At 35.1% G+C, this 17,303-nt stretch overlaps 1 protein-coding gene across 5 annotated transcripts in view; it reads left to right on the forward strand.

Moving 5' to 3' along the window:
• Positions 1-17,303, forward strand: part of SCFD1 (sec1 family domain containing 1) — a 106,497-nt gene that overhangs the window by 62,907 nt on the left and 26,287 nt on the right. For all 5 annotated transcript variants that reach the window (XM_025443507.3, XM_025443509.3, XM_025443510.3 and 2 more), the window contains 4 exons: positions 2,090-2,160; positions 4,360-4,439; positions 7,633-7,695; positions 13,844-13,919. In XM_025443507.3, coding sequence (XP_025299292.1) covers positions 2,090-2,160; positions 4,360-4,439; positions 7,633-7,695; positions 13,844-13,919 — 290 coding nt within the window. The remainder of the gene's footprint in view (positions 1-2,089; positions 2,161-4,359; positions 4,440-7,632; positions 7,696-13,843; positions 13,920-17,303) is intronic.

A 17,303-nucleotide genomic window follows, 5' to 3' on the forward strand; every position in this document is an offset into this window, starting at 1 on the left:
TTTGTCAACAACTTACTCTCAGATTGTTCAGGGAGATATAAAGCTTTCTGAATTCTACTTAAAACTTTTTTCTAAGATATATCAGATTACTCAGTAAGGAAACTGACTTTAAAATTGAGAGCAGTTCCAATGGGAACTTAGGTGTGACAAAAGGATCCAGGTTACTAGTTGTAAATTCTAGAGTACCTGCATTTGTAAAGCATTCCTTTTTACAATTTCCATTTGATTCCTCTGTGACTAATGTCATTATAAGCATCAGAATATCTTCCAACCCTATCATCATAATATTCTTAAAAACCTTAGAAATTTGTGGGGCTTTTATTTACACTATAGCAACTATAAAATATGTTTCTCCTTAAAGAAGAGCGGGAACTCTTTCTTCTTTACAGAGTAAGTGCTTGCTATTAGAATGCTATGCTAGATGCTGAGGATATTAAAAACAATAGCAAGGATCTAGAGGTCCCTGAAACTCTAAGGGAGGAAAGACTTTTTCTCCCGTGTTAGTAGTGGTAGTCCCAGCAGCCTGCAGCAAGCCTCATTGCTCTTCTTTTCTTTGTCCTCTCGCTGCTTAGTCATAGTTGCAGGAAATGCACAATGGATCAGGGTAACTAAAGCCAAAGCTTTCTGGATGGAGCACCAAAAATGGAAAGTAATAAAAAAAAAAAAAAAAAAGAAAGAAAGAAAAGGGGAAAGTCAAAGGAATTGGCAAGTACCAGTGAGATTGCAGAAAGGAAGGAGCTAAGGAAAGCAACCTCATAAAGTTGTTTATGAATTCCTGGGCTCACCCCTTAGCTGCACATACATGAATCGAATCCTAAACACTATTCCAAAGACAAAGAGTTGAAGGGCTAGACAGTTTCCTGGTTCCCACTGTGGCCACTAGATGGTTGGACAGATACCAGTAGCACTGCAGAGGATTTTGAAGAGATTGACGAATGAAGGAACCACAACCCACAGAAAGCTGTAGGAACTTTGAACCCCAGTTAGACTAATTATCTACTAAACAAAAATAGCAGCTTTCTCCTAAGACTTAAACAAGACCCTGATTTTCATAACCTAGTATTCAAAACATCCAAGATACAATACTTATTTGTAAATATCAGAACTTTTCAAAACCCACTATTCATCTTTATTACCATTCTTTGTCATATTTAAGGAGTAAGGATAATTTGAGAATGGTTATCTAGATTCTAAACACACAAGAAAAGTTCATTAGTCATGTTTTGAAAAAATTTTTCCTAGTTTTTATTCTGTAGTAAAGTATTGGAATTCCAAGTTCTTGACTATTAGAACATACTTTGAAGTGAGAGTGCATATTGTTATTTGTTGGTGGTAAAACTGAGTTACTGCTGACCAGTGTTTTATCATTTTTCACCAAAGTACACCCAGTAGCAGAGAGGAGAATAAATGAATTTCTCTATACAGTTTTGAGCTCTGAGAAATAGGAATAGCAGATCAAACCAACTGCAAGCAAGAAATTTCTTTGAAATCTTATGTTTTGTCTTGAACAATTTCAGTTAAATGTATTTTGCATAATACAACAGTGTTTATTTTAATATAAATGTATTCTTTTCCCAAAACTTATAAGTGATACAATACCCTTCAGAAAGAGACATATATATATATATTTAGTGACCCCACTTTTGAGAAGTATTAAAGTTTTATAACCCAACACCTAGAATGACCATACAGCTATTTTCCCAGAACAGTCTCATTTTTATATCTGTTGTCTTTGCATAATTACTACTGGCATCTGCTTTCCATCTCAGAAGTATCCTGTTTTAGAATTGTATGATTACCTTACCTATGCCTTTCTTTCTTTCTGTGTTTACATCTAACAGGTAAATCTTTTATAGACATTTTGGAAGATAGACTGGAGATAGATAGTTCTGTATTCCATTCCTTTAATCTCACAGCATTTAATCTTTTTTCCATATCTATATTGTACATGATTATAGGTATAGTGCCTATAATCCTAAGTCAGCTGAATCTCACATTTATCTATGCCTTAAATTTTTATATACTTGTGTTGACTATAATGCTTAATCAGAATTATGGAAGTTTTTTTTATTTATATTCCCCTATGTAGCAGGAACGCCAGAAGATAAAATGAGGCTATTTCTCATTTATTATATAAGTGCACAGCAGGCACCCTCTGAGGTATGTCCTCTTTATTCATTTATTGGGTAGAAGGGGAAATACTTGTTTCAAAAATAGAAGACAGATCACTATGGCCAAATAACTACCTCATTCCTTTCTTTAAAAGAAAAACAGTTTGTTAAGGTTGGTTCTATTTACTGCTGAGTTTTACAGCAATATTTATTGTCATCAGAGAACTATCCACTCATGAAATGTGTGACCACTTTTAAGTTGTTGGAATATGAGTTGAATTCAAGTGGCCAAATTTTTATTTCTGGAAAATAGCTATTATAAATCGAGTTAATCAAGTTCACTATGCTTTTTGAAACATTGGTCTTCTTTCTCATTACGTGATAATCTTAAAAGTACTATTTCTTTGAGCTATAGCCACTAATGCCTTCCAATTAATTTATGTTTGACCTAAAGTAAAAATGCAGTAGTATTTTAAAGTTATTAAAAATTAATGTCTGTTACAGAATATAAGGAATCCATTGAAGGAAAATAGAGTTCCAAAAAGTTATATAAATACTGTACTGTAATGAGATTAAACTTCAGATTTATATCTGTCACATGATTTATATAAAAATGAAGTTGACTTTTTTTGTATTACAATTAAATAACTTACATCAATACATTTCTCAGAATGATTGGAAAATGACAAATTTTCCTTTCTAGAATATTTTTTTCCTCACTGGAAGAGTGGATTGTGGGTAATTCTGTTGTTTTCTTTTTCTGTGATGGGCTATCAGTTGCTTTTTAAGGAAAAAAAAATTGGGGACATCTGGGTGGCTCACTGGTTGAGCCTCTGCCTGCAGCTCAGGGCATGATCCCGGGGTTCTGGGATCAAGTCCCACATTGGGCTCCCCGAAAGGCACCTGCTTCTCCCTCTGCTTTTGTCTCTGCCTCTCTATGTCTCTCATGAATAAATAAATAAAATCTTCTTAAAAAATTAAAAGTATACATAGGTAATCGACTTTGAAAGCAAATGGCAATTTTAGTATCAGTGTTGTTACCAGGTTAGAGACCTGCTAACTCTCTCTAGTGGTAACTCAGTGAAATTTTACTGGATGAGCAACAAGCATAAGTAGTTGAGAAGACGTCTAGAAATATATTCTTGTTGTAAACTTCTTTCCTATGCTGGTAACATTTATTTGTAAAAGTCTGGTAGATCATACTGCTTCTTTTGGTCAAAAATCTCTGGCATGTTAAAACAGTAAACTAAACTCAATATTTGCTTTAGGCCAATTCTGCTTTATTCTGGGCATATAGCTTTTATTTTAATTGCATAAGAAAGTGTGTGGTTTTCTTTTCAGAATTATCTCATACCTGTATCGTAGGGGACTCTTACAGGCTTATGTATATAAGCTTACATATGTAAAAAGGGATTATAGCCTATTTGTAATATTTTCTAAGAATTTATGATTTTAAAACTTAATTCCATATTCCCTTAATTTGACCACATTATTTTATTTTTATTTATTTTTGGTAAGGACCATGTCTTTTCATAATTTTAAATGATCATTAAGAGGCTTAAAGTAAATTGTGACTAATGATGTTAGCTACTGATAGCCCCAAAAATGCAAAGTAGCAAACATCTCTGGTTGAAGGTAAGCTTTAAATTTCTGTCTTGTAAAATTTTTATAATGGAGTCACTCTGATAGTAGGCTCTTATAAAGTATAGTAATTCAACTAAACTTACTCATCAGGTACTAAAAGAGTAAAGAAGAGAAAACAACAGTTTAAAAAGTATAAGACACCTGATACTCAGTAAATGACTTTGGACCACAAGAGTGCATATGAAAAGGGAAAACCTAAACCTGCATTTCTCCTCAGTGTCGCATCAGTCACACTGTCCTCTTGTGTTTTCTGGTCTTAAGATGTTCTTGGTCAAATTAAATGTTTCATTCAGTGCTTATCCCAAGGAAAGGTAGTCTGTTTCAAAAATGGAGAAAAAACTGGCTCTATTGGATTCACTGAGGGATGATGAAATACTGGATATGTGATTTGGGAGCCTGTCAAAAGTAATTTTCATTAGATGTGATTTTTGTCTCAGGTGCTCACTTACATACTCACTTAAAATATGACTCCACTCTACTTGGGTACCTCGAATTTAAACTCATGCCATTGGTCTAACTTTTTGATTAATCAAATAATAACAAAACGGTCTTCTCTTTCACAAAAGTACAATTTTTTATGATGCCATTTCTTTGTTTATTTCAGGCTGATTTGGAGCAATACAAAAAAGCTTTAACTGATGCAGGATGCAACCTTAATCCCTTACAATATATCAAACAGTGGAAGTAAGTTTTATTTTCTTCTTATATAAGAGAGCACAATGGAAGTAGAGTCCACAAGAAACTGGAAATGTTCCAAGATACAACTTAAAATTACATAAAATGATAACTTCTTTCTTAGACAAGTTTATATTTTATTTATTCATTAGATAAGAGTGTCAAAGACTGAAATATTTGGGTGAACTGTCTCAAAAACAATAGAATTTTTAATTTCATTAGTAAAGAAATGCAGATTAACATAGGGCAGAGATTTAGTATAGTGCTATGCCAAGGGGTATAATTGGTGCATTTATATTCTGCTATTAAAAATATAAGTTGTCACAATTTTTGCTAGATGGTATAAAAGTAATTTATTAAAAAAAAAAAAAGAAAGAAACTATGCCTACTTCTCCTCTTAAGGATATATCCCAAAGAAGTAATTGGTGTCGTAAAATCTTAGAAGCAGCTAAACTAAATGTCCAATAGTAGGCATTTCCATAAGATAGAATACAATTGAAAATTAAAAATCATGTTGTTGAAGACTTAATGACACTGGAAAATGTATATGTTATATGATAAAGTGAAAAAATAGTTTATACCACTATTCATTGATTTTATTGATTCCTCTTCTCTATGCGTAGAGACTCTTCTAGACATTGGAAATACAATAATGAACATATGGAGGGCCCTTGTGCTCACTGAATTTACATTGTGTCGAGGGAACAGTAAATCAACCAATAAGCAAAAAATGAACAGAATAATGTTAAACCATACTAAGTGATATAAAGAAAATACCAAGTGATAAGAATTTTTTTTAGATTTTATTTAAATTCACATTAATTAACATATAGTATAGTATTGGTTTCTGGGGTAAGATTTAGTAATTCTTCAGTTGCGTATAATACCAAGTGCTCATTCCATCGAGTGCCCTTCTTAATGCCCACTACCCAGTTACCCCAGCCTCCCACCCATCTCCACTCCAGCAGCCCTCAAGTTTTCTCATAGTTAAGAGCCTCTTTTGATTTGTCTCCCTCTCTGTTTTTATTTTATTTTATTTTTCCTTCCTTTCCCCTACGTTCATCAGTTTTGTTTCTTAAATTCCACATATGAGTGCAAGTGATAAGATCTTAACTTGGGGGGTGAGAGTTAAATTTGTTCAGAAGATCAGGGAAAGTCTCTGAGTAGGTGATATTTGAGCCAAAACTTAGATGACAATATTTACTGTGTCATTTCTATTTCTACACATTTATTTATCCATCTCTGCATGTACATATATATGCACATATACCTATAGACATATAATTACATAGCTGAAATGGCATACATTAAAATGTTAATAGTGGATAATTCCAAGTGGTAGAATTTTTTCCTTTTTTGTGCTTATCTTTATTTAACAAATTTTCTACAATAAACACTACCATCAAAATATTTCTTAAAATAGTTAAGACTATAAAATTGAATATGCTTTCCAAGCTCAACTATATTAAGAAATATGCCAAGTTGTTATCAGGGGTCATCTCTGAGTTTTTGAGTTTGAGTGCTTTATATCATCTATACTTTTGTTTGCTTTTTCAGATTTTTTATGAGGTTTGTTTTGTTTGTTTGTTTGTTAAGTAATCTCTACACCTAATATGAGGCTCAAATTTACAATCCCAGACAGAGATCAAGAGTCACACACTCCACTGATTGGAGTGTCAGCCAGGTGCCCTTTTTTTTTCTTTAAGTAATCTCTGCCCCCAATGGGGGGCTTTAACTTATAACCCCAAGATCAAGAGTCATATGCTATATTGACTGAGCCAGCCAGGCACCCTTGCCTTTCCAAATTTCTTACTTGATTGTGTTCTTACAGTAAGAAAAACATAAAACAAGCATCTGTTTAAAAGAGAAACTGAAAACTGCCTTATAACACATACCCTTTACACATTGGCTATGTGGCATATGTCATTGTTTTTTACGTTATGATTTGTGTGGAACTCCTTAATCAACTCCTTGTTGATATGAGGAAAGCCAGTTTTGGGCATCACTTTATATGGTTATAAATTTAAAATTTCTAACAGTTTTCTTTCTAATTATGAATAATACCACTTTTTCAGAGAAAATTTTAGAAAACTCAGGTATAAAGGAGGTAAAAATGTATCTGTAATCCCATCACCCAGAGCCTACAACAGAACATTGGTATCTTTTTATATGCATATTACATGTATTTTTTAAGACTTGGAAATCCTTATTAGAGATAGAATTTTGTATTTTAGTTTTCCATTAACTTTCATTTTACCGGTTCATTTTCTTAAATAACTAGTGTTTTTTTTTTTAATTTTCTTCAGTGGTGGTATTTAGTGTTTGCATAATGTTGAGGCATAAAAATGTACCATTATATATTTAACTCTTTATTGTTTAGATACAGTTGATTATATAGAAAAATGATTATATGTAATTAAGTAGAAAAGTGTGTGTTGTAAATGTGTGTTTAAAAAAAAAAAACTAGGTAGTAGAATTAGAACGTGAATGAAGAAAGTGGTTTTGAGCTGAGTCTTTTTTTTTTTTTTTAAAGATTTTATTTATTTATTCATGATAGACACACACAGAGAGAGGCAGAGGGAGAAGCAGGCTCCATGCAGGGAGCCCGATGTGGGACTCGATCCTGGGACTCCAGGATCATGCCTGGACCGAAGGCAGGTGCCAAACCGCTGAGCCACCTAGGGATCCCCTTGAGCTGAGTCTTAAAAGGAAATGTACAATTTCTATTGGAGAAGGCGGCAATCAGTTTATCCCCCTCAAAGGACAGCATGAACAAAGACGTGTCTGTGGATGAGGGAGTGTGGAATGTGGGGAACAAAAAGAGACCTAATCAGTACATGATTGTTCTTTTAAGGCATCAAGTCTGTTTCATGTTAATGATCAGATACAATAAAAAGAAAAATCTTAAAAGTTCGGGAAATTAATGCATTCATGCATTTGTGGGTTTTTTTTTAAATCTCTGTTTCAGTACTAATTGTACTATACTTGGATGTCATTTTACATGATTACATACCATATAACAATATTTTATATTTATTCCAGTACTAATTGTACTGAAACTTTGTATTATATTAGTTGAAAAATGATTATTTTCAGAAAATATCTGCATAGTGAAAGTTACAGTCAGTAGAGTTTTTAATACTGTGGTGCTGAATGTTAGCTCTGATAATCAACTTTTTAATATAATTTTCTTATTTCATAGGGCTTTTGCCAAGATGGCCTCAGCTCCTGCCAGCTATGGTAACACTACCACTAAACCAATGGGGTATGTATTTTTAATAACTCTGATTGAATAAGTCTAATACTCCAGATCATTATTAGACCCACATGCCTTAAAAACACACTGACACTTAGTTTTTTGAGGGGCTTGGGGGCTTTTTATTATAATTTTTTTTAAGATTTATTTATTTTAGTGAAAAAGAGTGAGTGGGGGAAGGTCAAAGAGATAATTTTCAAACAGACTCACCGCTGAGCGAGGAGCCCAAAGCAGGTCTTGATCTCAAGATCCATGATGAGATCATGACGTGAGCTGAAACTAAGAGTCAGACACTTAACCAAGTGATCCACCCAGGCGTCAGAAACTCACTGACACTTTGAATGCAGAATATTTTCATTGTGTTATGAATGTCAACATGCTTTTGCCTTCCTTAATTTTAAATTCTCATTTTAAAATGTTAGTTAAGCCTGCTTCTCCCTCTGCCTATGTCTCTGCCTCTCTCTCTCTCTCACTCATAAATAAATAAAATATTTTTTAAAAATAAAATAAAATGTAAGTTAATATATTTTACATGGTATGAGCTGTTGGCTGCTCTGCTTCCTTCTTCTTTAAGAAGGAAGTAATGTGGGACGCCTGGTGGCTCAGCGGTTGAGCGCATGCCTTCGCCCCAGGACGTGATCCTGGAGTCCTGGAATCTAGTCCTGCATCGGGCTCCCTGCATGGAGCCTGCTTCTCTCTCTGCCTCTCTCTCTCTGTGTCTCTCATGAATAAATAAATAAAATCTTTAATAAAAAAAAAAAGTAATGTAAGTATTACATTATGTATTTACATTACAAAAATGTAAACATTACATTTTTCATTTTCAGAAGCTATATGAAGGTTAAAGCTATTCTCATATGTGTGTTGACAAGTAATACAAATTTGGAGGGTGGCATTTAAGACTTAGCTTCAAGATTGACTTAGGCTTACTATTAAATGACAGAGAGGAAGTCCCCAGGGCTGGGTCTGACTTCTAACTCCAGAGAAACCTATAGTGTGCATAATTTTCAAAGTAGCTGAACAAGGTAATTCTAACAACTCTTTTTCATGCCATACTTATTTCAAATTCCTTAATTTTTAGAGTTTAGAATAAAAGTGTATAGCCCAGAGGAAAACAGTTGTATTCTAGTCTCACTCTGAGCTTCTGGTTTTAATGAAACAATTTGAAAAAGCGAAAACACTCACCTAAGGCTTGTAAGTGCTTGACAACATGAATCTAGCTAGCCTCACCTTCATACAGTACTGTGTAGGTTAGCACTCCCTCAGAGTTGCCTAGTACTGCCTTTGAACTCTTTATTCCCAAAAAAGATTATTTGTCTTGTTTCTTTTAAAGAAAGGATTTTCCATCTTGTACGGCTCTTCATTTCAGAGAAGAGTGAGGACAAGATAGGGAAAAGGGAATTTATTTGGAAAACTACTCTCATGTATTTAATAGACTTTCCAGTTTCATGTCTTAAAATCCTAACTGAATATTAAAAGCCCTATTAGATTTCTTATGGATTTTGTACTTGAGAATTTTAATAAAATGTGTTGTAAGAAAATCTTGATTTGAAGGCTATCCCTAGCCTTTTGATAGCATAATATAGGATTACCATTCTATCCCACAAAGCATCCTTTGGTCCAAAGTGAGAGACGGAGCCACAAATATAAACCCAATGTGGCAGGTCATTTATTGGTGTTATTTTGTTAAAAATTTAGACAATAAATATTTCTTCAGAATTATGGTAAAATTCACTAGGTTTATTGTGCTTCACATTTTTATATGATAGATTTTATGTATTGCGAGGAGATCGTATAAACAAAGGATTGGATCTAGCTGCTGTGATATAGAGAAAATAGTAGCTTTTGACCTGTTCGTATCACTTACACTCATACATATTTTCAACTTGGTAGTATGTTTTGGATTCCTAAAACAAGTTCTCTTATTTACTATCTTTAATTTTATTATTTTAGTATTAAGGGAATTAGAAAAATAAGGAATTATATTCAAATTATAATTTGCCTAAAAACTATAGGCATACCTCAGAGATATTGTGGGTTCAGTTCCAGACCACTACAATAAAGCAAATACCACATTAAAGTAACTCAGAATTAATTTTTTGGTTTCACATGCATGTAAATTACATTTGCACTATACTACCCTCGATTTAGGGTGTAATGGCATTTTGTTGGAAAAAAATGTACATACCTTAATTTTAAAATAACTTACTGCTAAAAAAATGCTAACCATCATCTGAGCTTTCAGCAAATTATAATCTTTTTGATGGTGGTGGATCTTGCGTTGATGTTGATGGTTGCTGACTGATTAGGGTAGTGGTTCCTGAAGGTTGAGGTGGCTCTGGCAATGTCTTTTTTTTTTTTTTTTTTTAAGATTTTATTTATTTATTCATGAGAGACACAGAGAGAGAGGCAGAGACATAGGCAGAGGGAGAAGCAGGCTCTCTGCAGGGAGCCTGATGTGGGACTCAATCCTAGGATCCCGGGATCACAACCGGAGCTGAAGCCAGACCCTCAACCACTGAGCCACCCAGGTGCCCACAATTTCTTACAATAAGACTACGGTGAGGCTTGTTGCATCGTTGGACTCTTCCTTCACAGTTTCTTGGTAGCAGTGCATACAGCTTGATAGCATTTTACCTGTAGTAGAACTTCTTCCAAAATTGAGGTCAGTCCCTCAAAACCTGCCACTGCCTTATCAACAAAGCTTATGGAATATTCTTAAATCCTCTGTTGTCATTTCAGCAGTCTTCACAGCATCTTCATCAGGAGTAGATTCGGTGTCAAGAAACTACTTTCTTAGCTCATCTGTAAGCAATAACTCCTTATTCACTAAAGTTGTATCATGAGATTATAGCAATTCAGTCATATCTTGAGGCTCCACTTCTAATTCTAGGTCTCTGTTTCCACCATGTCTGCAGTTCCTTCTTCCATTGACGTTCCAAATCCCTCTTATCTAGCAGGGTTGGAATCACCTTATTCCAAACTTCTCTTCTTGTTATTATTTTGACCTCTTCCTATGAATCATGAATATTCTTAGTGGCATCTAAATGGTAAATCGTTTCTAGATTTTCAATTTAGGTTAGTCAGATCCATAATGATATATGATAGCTAGCCTTACAAAGTATATTTCTTAAATAAGACAACTTGAAAGTCAGAATCACTCCTTGATCCACGGGCTGCAGAATGGATAGTTTGTTAGCAGGCATGAAAATAACATTAATCTCATTGTACATCTGCATCAGACCTCTTGGGTGACCAGGTATACTGTCATTGAGCAGTAATATTTGGAAAGGAATCTTTTTTTCTGAACAATATAGTTCAATAGTGGTTTCAATAGTGGGCTTAAATATTCAGTAAATCATGCAAACAGATGTGCTGTCTGTCATCCAGGCTTTGTTGTTCCATTTCTGGAGCACAGGCAGAGTAGATTTAGCATAATTCTTAAGGAATAATTCCTAGGGATTTTCATAATGGCAAATGAGCATTGGCTTCAATTTAAAGTCATCAGCTGCATTAGCCCCTAATACGAGTCAGCTTGTCCTGAGGTTTTGAAGCCAAGCCTTGATTTCTGGCTGTGAGAATCCCAAATGGCATCTTCTTCCAGTCGAAGTATATTTTGTCTGTATTAAAAACTACTTAGTGTAGCCACCTTCATTCATTACCTTAGCTAAATCTGGGTAACTTGCTATAGCTTGGACATCAGCATTTGCTGCTTCACCTTGCACTTACCTTATAGAGATGACTTCCTTCCTTGATGTTTTGTTTTGTTTTGTTTTGTTTTGTTTCCTTTCTTGATGTTTTTTTAACCAACCTCTGCTAGCTTCATATTTTTCTTCTTCAGCTTCCTCACCTCTCTCAGCCTTCATAGAACTGAAGATAATTAGGGCCTTGTTCTGAATTAGGCTTTGGCTAAAGGGAATTTTGTGGCTGGCTTGAACTTCTATCCAGGCTACACAAACTTTTCCCATATCAGCAGTAAGTCTCTTTCACTTTTCTTATTCATGGGTTCACTGGAATAGCACTTTTAATTTCCTTCAAGAACTTTTCCTGGGATCCCTGGGTGGCGCAGAGGTTTAGCGCCTGCCTTTGGCCCAGGGCGTGATCTGGAGACCCGGGATCAAATCCCATATCGGGCTCCTGGTGCATGGAGCCTGCTTCTCCCTCTGCCTATGTCTCTGCGCCTCTCTCTCTCTCTCTCTCTCTGTGTGACTATCATAAATAAATAAAAATTAAAAAAAAAAAAAGAACTTTTCCTTTGCTCAAAACTTTGCTTACTGTCATAAGAGGCCTAGTTTTCAGCCTGCCTCAGCTTTCAACATTGACTTTTTTTTTTAAGATTTTATTTATATATTTGAGAGAGAGAGTGAACGAGAGAGAAAGAGAAGGAGCAAGGGGGAGAAGTAGACTTCCCGCCGAGCAGGGAGCCTGACATGGGGCTTGATCCTGGGACTCTGGGATTATAACCTGAGCCAAGCAGACACTTTACCAGTTGAGCCACCCCAGTGCCCTTCGATATGCCTTCTTCCTCACTAAACTTATTTCTAGCTTTTGATTTAAAGTGAGAGAGAAGTGCTCTTTTTCTTGGCTCCCAGAGGTGTAGGCTGCTTTAGGATGAAACTGAACATCTCTTTCCCAACTACTGGCTGCCAGAAACTCCCTGAAGTGGATGATAAGCTTTGCACCTTTTATGAGAAGTGTATGGCCACAGAAGTTGTTTTTAATGCTCTGGGTGAAGAAGGATTACATGATCTGAATCAGTGGTGCCAAGGACAAACCAGGCTTCCCAATAAAGCAAGGTGTCTTGACACATGGACATGTCTGCTTGCTGCTAAATAAGAGGCATTCTGCTACACACCAAGGAGTACCGGAGAAAGAAAGCACAAATCTGTTTGAGGTTGTACTATGGATGCTAATCTCAGTGTTCTCAACTTGGTCATTGTGAAAAAGGGGGAAAAGAATATTCCTGGACTGACTGATACTACTGGGCGTCATCACCTGGGGCCCAGAAGAGCTAGTAGAATCAGCAGACTTTTCAGTCTCTCTAAAGATGATGTCTACTAGTATGTTGTGAGAAAGCCCTTAAACAAAGAAGGTAAGAAAACAGGAACCAGAGCACTGAAGATTCAGCATCTTGTTACTTCACATGTCCTCCAACACAGATATCGGTATATTGCTCTGAAGAAACAACATACTAAGAAAAATAAGGAAGAGGCTGCAGAATATGCTAAACTTTTGGCCAAGAAAATGAAAGAGGCCAAAGAAAAACACCAGGGCCAAGAGACCAACCTCTGCCAAGAGACAAAGGCTGTCTTGAGAGCTTCTACCTCTAAGTCTGAATCCAGTCAAAAAGGAGATTGTCAAAGAGTAACAAATAAATGAGATCAGACATCAAAAAAATAAAATGAGAAACATGTGACTTTTCTTTCACCTGAAAACTTAGAGGCCATATAGGGCTATTAATTGGCCTAACTTTAATATTTTTGTATCTCAGGGAGGCCCAAGGAGAGGGAGACAAGGGAACAGGCAGTTGATAGATCATTCAGAGCACAACACACCTAGCACTTATCAGTCAAGTTTGCTGTCTTACATGAGTGAGGATCATGGCACCCCGAAACAATTACAGTAGTAACTCAAAGATCATTGATCACAGATCACCATAGCCATTATAGTAATAATAAAAAAAGTTGAAATATTGTGAAAGTAACCAAAATGTGACATAGGGACATTAAGTGAACAAATGCTGATGGAAAAATGGCACCAGTAGACTTGCATAACACAAGATTTCCACAAACTTTCAGTGTGTTAAAAAAAAAAAAAAAAAAGTACTTATCTGCAAAGTGCGCTATAATGAAGCATGATAAAACAAGGTATGCCTAGGTAGCTAAGACCTAAGCAATTAAAATGTTCAATTTGAAGGCAGCTTTATTTTTTACGTTTTATCAATAATTATTGACTAGTCAGTATTTTATCACTATATTGTTAGATAAAATTACAGCAATGATATCTTTGGAAGCAAAAATTCTCAAGTCACGTATGTTTAGTGAGAATAAAAGTGGTAGGTACAGTGAGCATCAGCAGGTCATGTATAATCAGGCAAATATTTTATCAGTACCACATTGGAAAGATAATTAATGTGATCCTCTTCTTTTGCCTCTAGTCTCTTATCACGAGTCATGAATACAGGATCACAATTTGTGATGGAAGGAGTGAAGAACCTGGTATTGAAACAGCAAGTGAGTATACTTGTTAGAAAACATTCTGCTAACTTTTCTTTTTTTTAAGACTTTATTTATTTGAGAGAGAGAGAGAACAAGCAGTGGGGAGAGGCAGAGGGGGAGAGAGAGAGCGAGAAGCAGACTCCCTGCTGAGCAGGAATCCTGATGCTGGCTTGATCCCAGGACCTAGAGGTCATGACTTGAGCTGAAGGCAGACATTTGACTGAGCCACCCAGGCTCCCCTATTCTGGTAACTTTTGAACGTAATTGTTAATAGGTTGATTGCTCAAGCTAGAGCAACTTTCTAGATATACTCAAGTTGTAAATATTTGGAATAAAGTAAAATCAAAGGGTCTTTTTCCTGGTATATTTAAGAATATGGTAGTATTTTTACATATGCAGTTCAGAGCTCTGTAATTTAATGTTTTTTTTTTTTCTAATTTGTTCATTTGGACTTTATTGACATTTTGATTTTCCTTTACTGTCACGTTTATGGATGTACATTAACTGAAAAATGAGCTTACTCTATTTGGAATAATGAACTGCTACCTAATGCTTATGATTTAAGGTTTATCATATATTAGGAGAATAAGTGAATGAACTTGATAGTCTGAAAGTCTGTATAAATTTGAATAAAATATTTTAAGTAGAATTTATATTTTGAGATAAACTGTAGCTTGATTTTACACTACATCTTGGAATAAGTTTTAGTTTTATACAGAAGATGCTTTTTAATTTTTGTATTTCTGTTATTCTCATATATAGATGTATTCTGCTTCAGAGAGTCATCACTAATTTGGTTTCTTTTCAAACAGGTTATATTTTTTACTTTTAATTATGGAAATTTTCCAATACACATTAGTATAGCAATCTTTCTTGAACCCTTCACCAAGCTTCAGTATTCAACATCCTGTCATTCTTGTTTTATATTCCCTATTATATTTTTTAAAATTTATTTTTACTAAGATAGTTCAAGGAAAATCTGAGACATAATATTTCACCCATATATATTTCAGTTTATAATGAGGATTTTAAAGGCCAAATTTTAAAAAGAGATTTAATTTGCAGTTATTCAGATGTGAATATTAAGTGTTTACTTGTTTTCAGAAAAAAAAATAGATCTTTTCTTTCTCTGAACTTATTCCATACTTTTATCTTTCTTATAATATTTATGTGTATTATTTTGTATTGATGTTATTTTTTACTCCCCCACCCCCACATACACACACACAGATTTATTGAGGTAAGATTGATATAGAAAGTTTTACTTCTTCTTAATAAGATCCTTGAGGGCAAGGAATTTTTCCCCCATCTTTGAATTTTCCATAGCACTTTGCATATAGTAGGTATTCAGTTCTTTATTTGGTAACATTTTAATATAAAAACTATGTAGCAAAGAACAGTGAAAAAATTCTAGTTTGCTTTATTTAAAAGACTGATGATTTTCCAAACTTAAGATACATTCCTTTCCTAATAGATTGCATTATTTCTAATTATTTGGGAACACTTTTGTCTGTTCAGTCCCTCCCAGCGTACCTCTCCCCTGGTATGGAGCTACTACTAAGTACTTAGTCCACTCTTTACTGGTTTATAGTACTTTGCTGAGCTAGTTTATCTTTACTCTCTTTGACTACAGAAGGCGAAAAGGCACAAAATAGAAAATAAGGTACATTAGAAACCAATGTATTGTACTTTATAGTTTAACTTAGCACCTGTTAAAGAGACAGTTACTCATGACACTTGTTAAAGAGCAGTAAGACAGATGTTTGGTCCCAGAATTTGGGACCACCACAGCAGGGTTCTTTCTCCACCTGGAGTAGAAGATTGGGCTCAATTCCAAATACATCAAGGAAAAGTGGGAATTTATAGCCAAGGAGCAGGGTAGGGATCAGTGGTTATAAAATTACTAAAAGGAAACATCAGGGATAAAAGAGGATTCTGGCTAAACCAACCTAACAGGATCCTTGCTGAAGGCAGGCCACGGTGACCAGACACCACCTGGGAGATGGCAGAGGATGAGGAATCTGATCAGGTATCAGGATGATCAGGTATTAAAGATGAGAGATTCTCGCTAAACTTCTTGAAACAGGGTCCTTTCTAAATTGGACTATGCAAAGATGGACACACGTCAGAAGTCAAGGCCCCATTGAAAGAGAGCTCAGGGAAGCCTGAGTGGAGTTTTGTCAGAGAATCTGTTACGCCACTCAATTTATCATTAACTGTGAACAAGATGATCTTGTTCTGTGAGACAAAAGGGGAGCCACCAACCCCAAAAATAATGTCTGCCTTTTGCTAGACCGACTGGCTGTTGTATACCACTGTAGATAAATTTATGTGTAAGGAGATTTACATATTTTTCCTAACTGGTCACTCTTTTAAGGAAATCATAGAATAACTTCTGGAATGGAGAAATTACAGACTTCAGTCTTTGAAATGATGGATTTTTGAACTTCTTACTTTAGAGCCACAATGATGTATGTCCACAAGTGATGTTTGTAAGAGGTGTCAGAACTGATCAACTTAAATATTTTTTTGTGTCAAACCAGGAGTTGGTTTGTTTAAAGTGCATTCAATATAAAAACAAACTGGTATCTGTAACCACAAATTCCTTTGCTTTTTTTAACATTGCATGCAACAAATTACTTTGAAATAGGCAGTTTCTCACTTATTAAAGTTTGGAGTGATTAGTGTTTATGTCCATTTGTAGGGGATCCTGCTGCCACTACTGGAAGAGCCATGCCATTTTTTAACGTGTGTTAATAAAACATATACTTCAGGCTCAAATTAGAGGAAGTATTTATTGATTTTTTTTGGGGGGGTGGTCAGAGTGAAGTTCATTTTTATGTTGTGAAGTAAAAAGAAATGTCATTTAAAAACATGAAGTCTATAATATGTTATTTCAAAAAAGAGAAAAATGAGTATACTGAAGGATATGTACCTAATTTTTAGACGTTAGTTTTTCCTGGGTGAGTATTCATCTCGATTATTTCCATATGATAAATTCCCGTAGTTGCATTATGGAATCAAAGGGGTGAGCGCATCTCATTGCTCTTAGTAAATATTACCAAATTGCCCTCAGAAAAAATGTACCTGCTGACTGGCCATGACTTATATATAGCACTTGTTTCTCTACATCCTTTCCAAACCTTGGCACATGCATGTATGTGTGTATATGTATGCAATCTTTGTCAATTTAATAATTTTTTAAAAGAATTAATTAGCATGAGTGCAGGCAGAGGGGCAGAGGGAGACGCAGACTCCCCACTGAGCAGGAGCCTGACATAGAATTCAGTCCCAGCACCCCAGTATCATGACCTGAGCCAAAGGCATATGCCCAACTAACTGAGCCAGCCACCCAGGCGCCCTGTCAGCTTAATAATTTAAAAAGTGTCTCTGGTTCTA

This window comes from Canis lupus, chromosome 8 (assembly GCF_003254725.2).
Source record: "Canis lupus dingo isolate Sandy chromosome 8, ASM325472v2, whole genome shotgun sequence".
Lineage (NCBI taxonomy): Eukaryota > Metazoa > Chordata > Mammalia > Carnivora > Canidae > Canis > Canis lupus.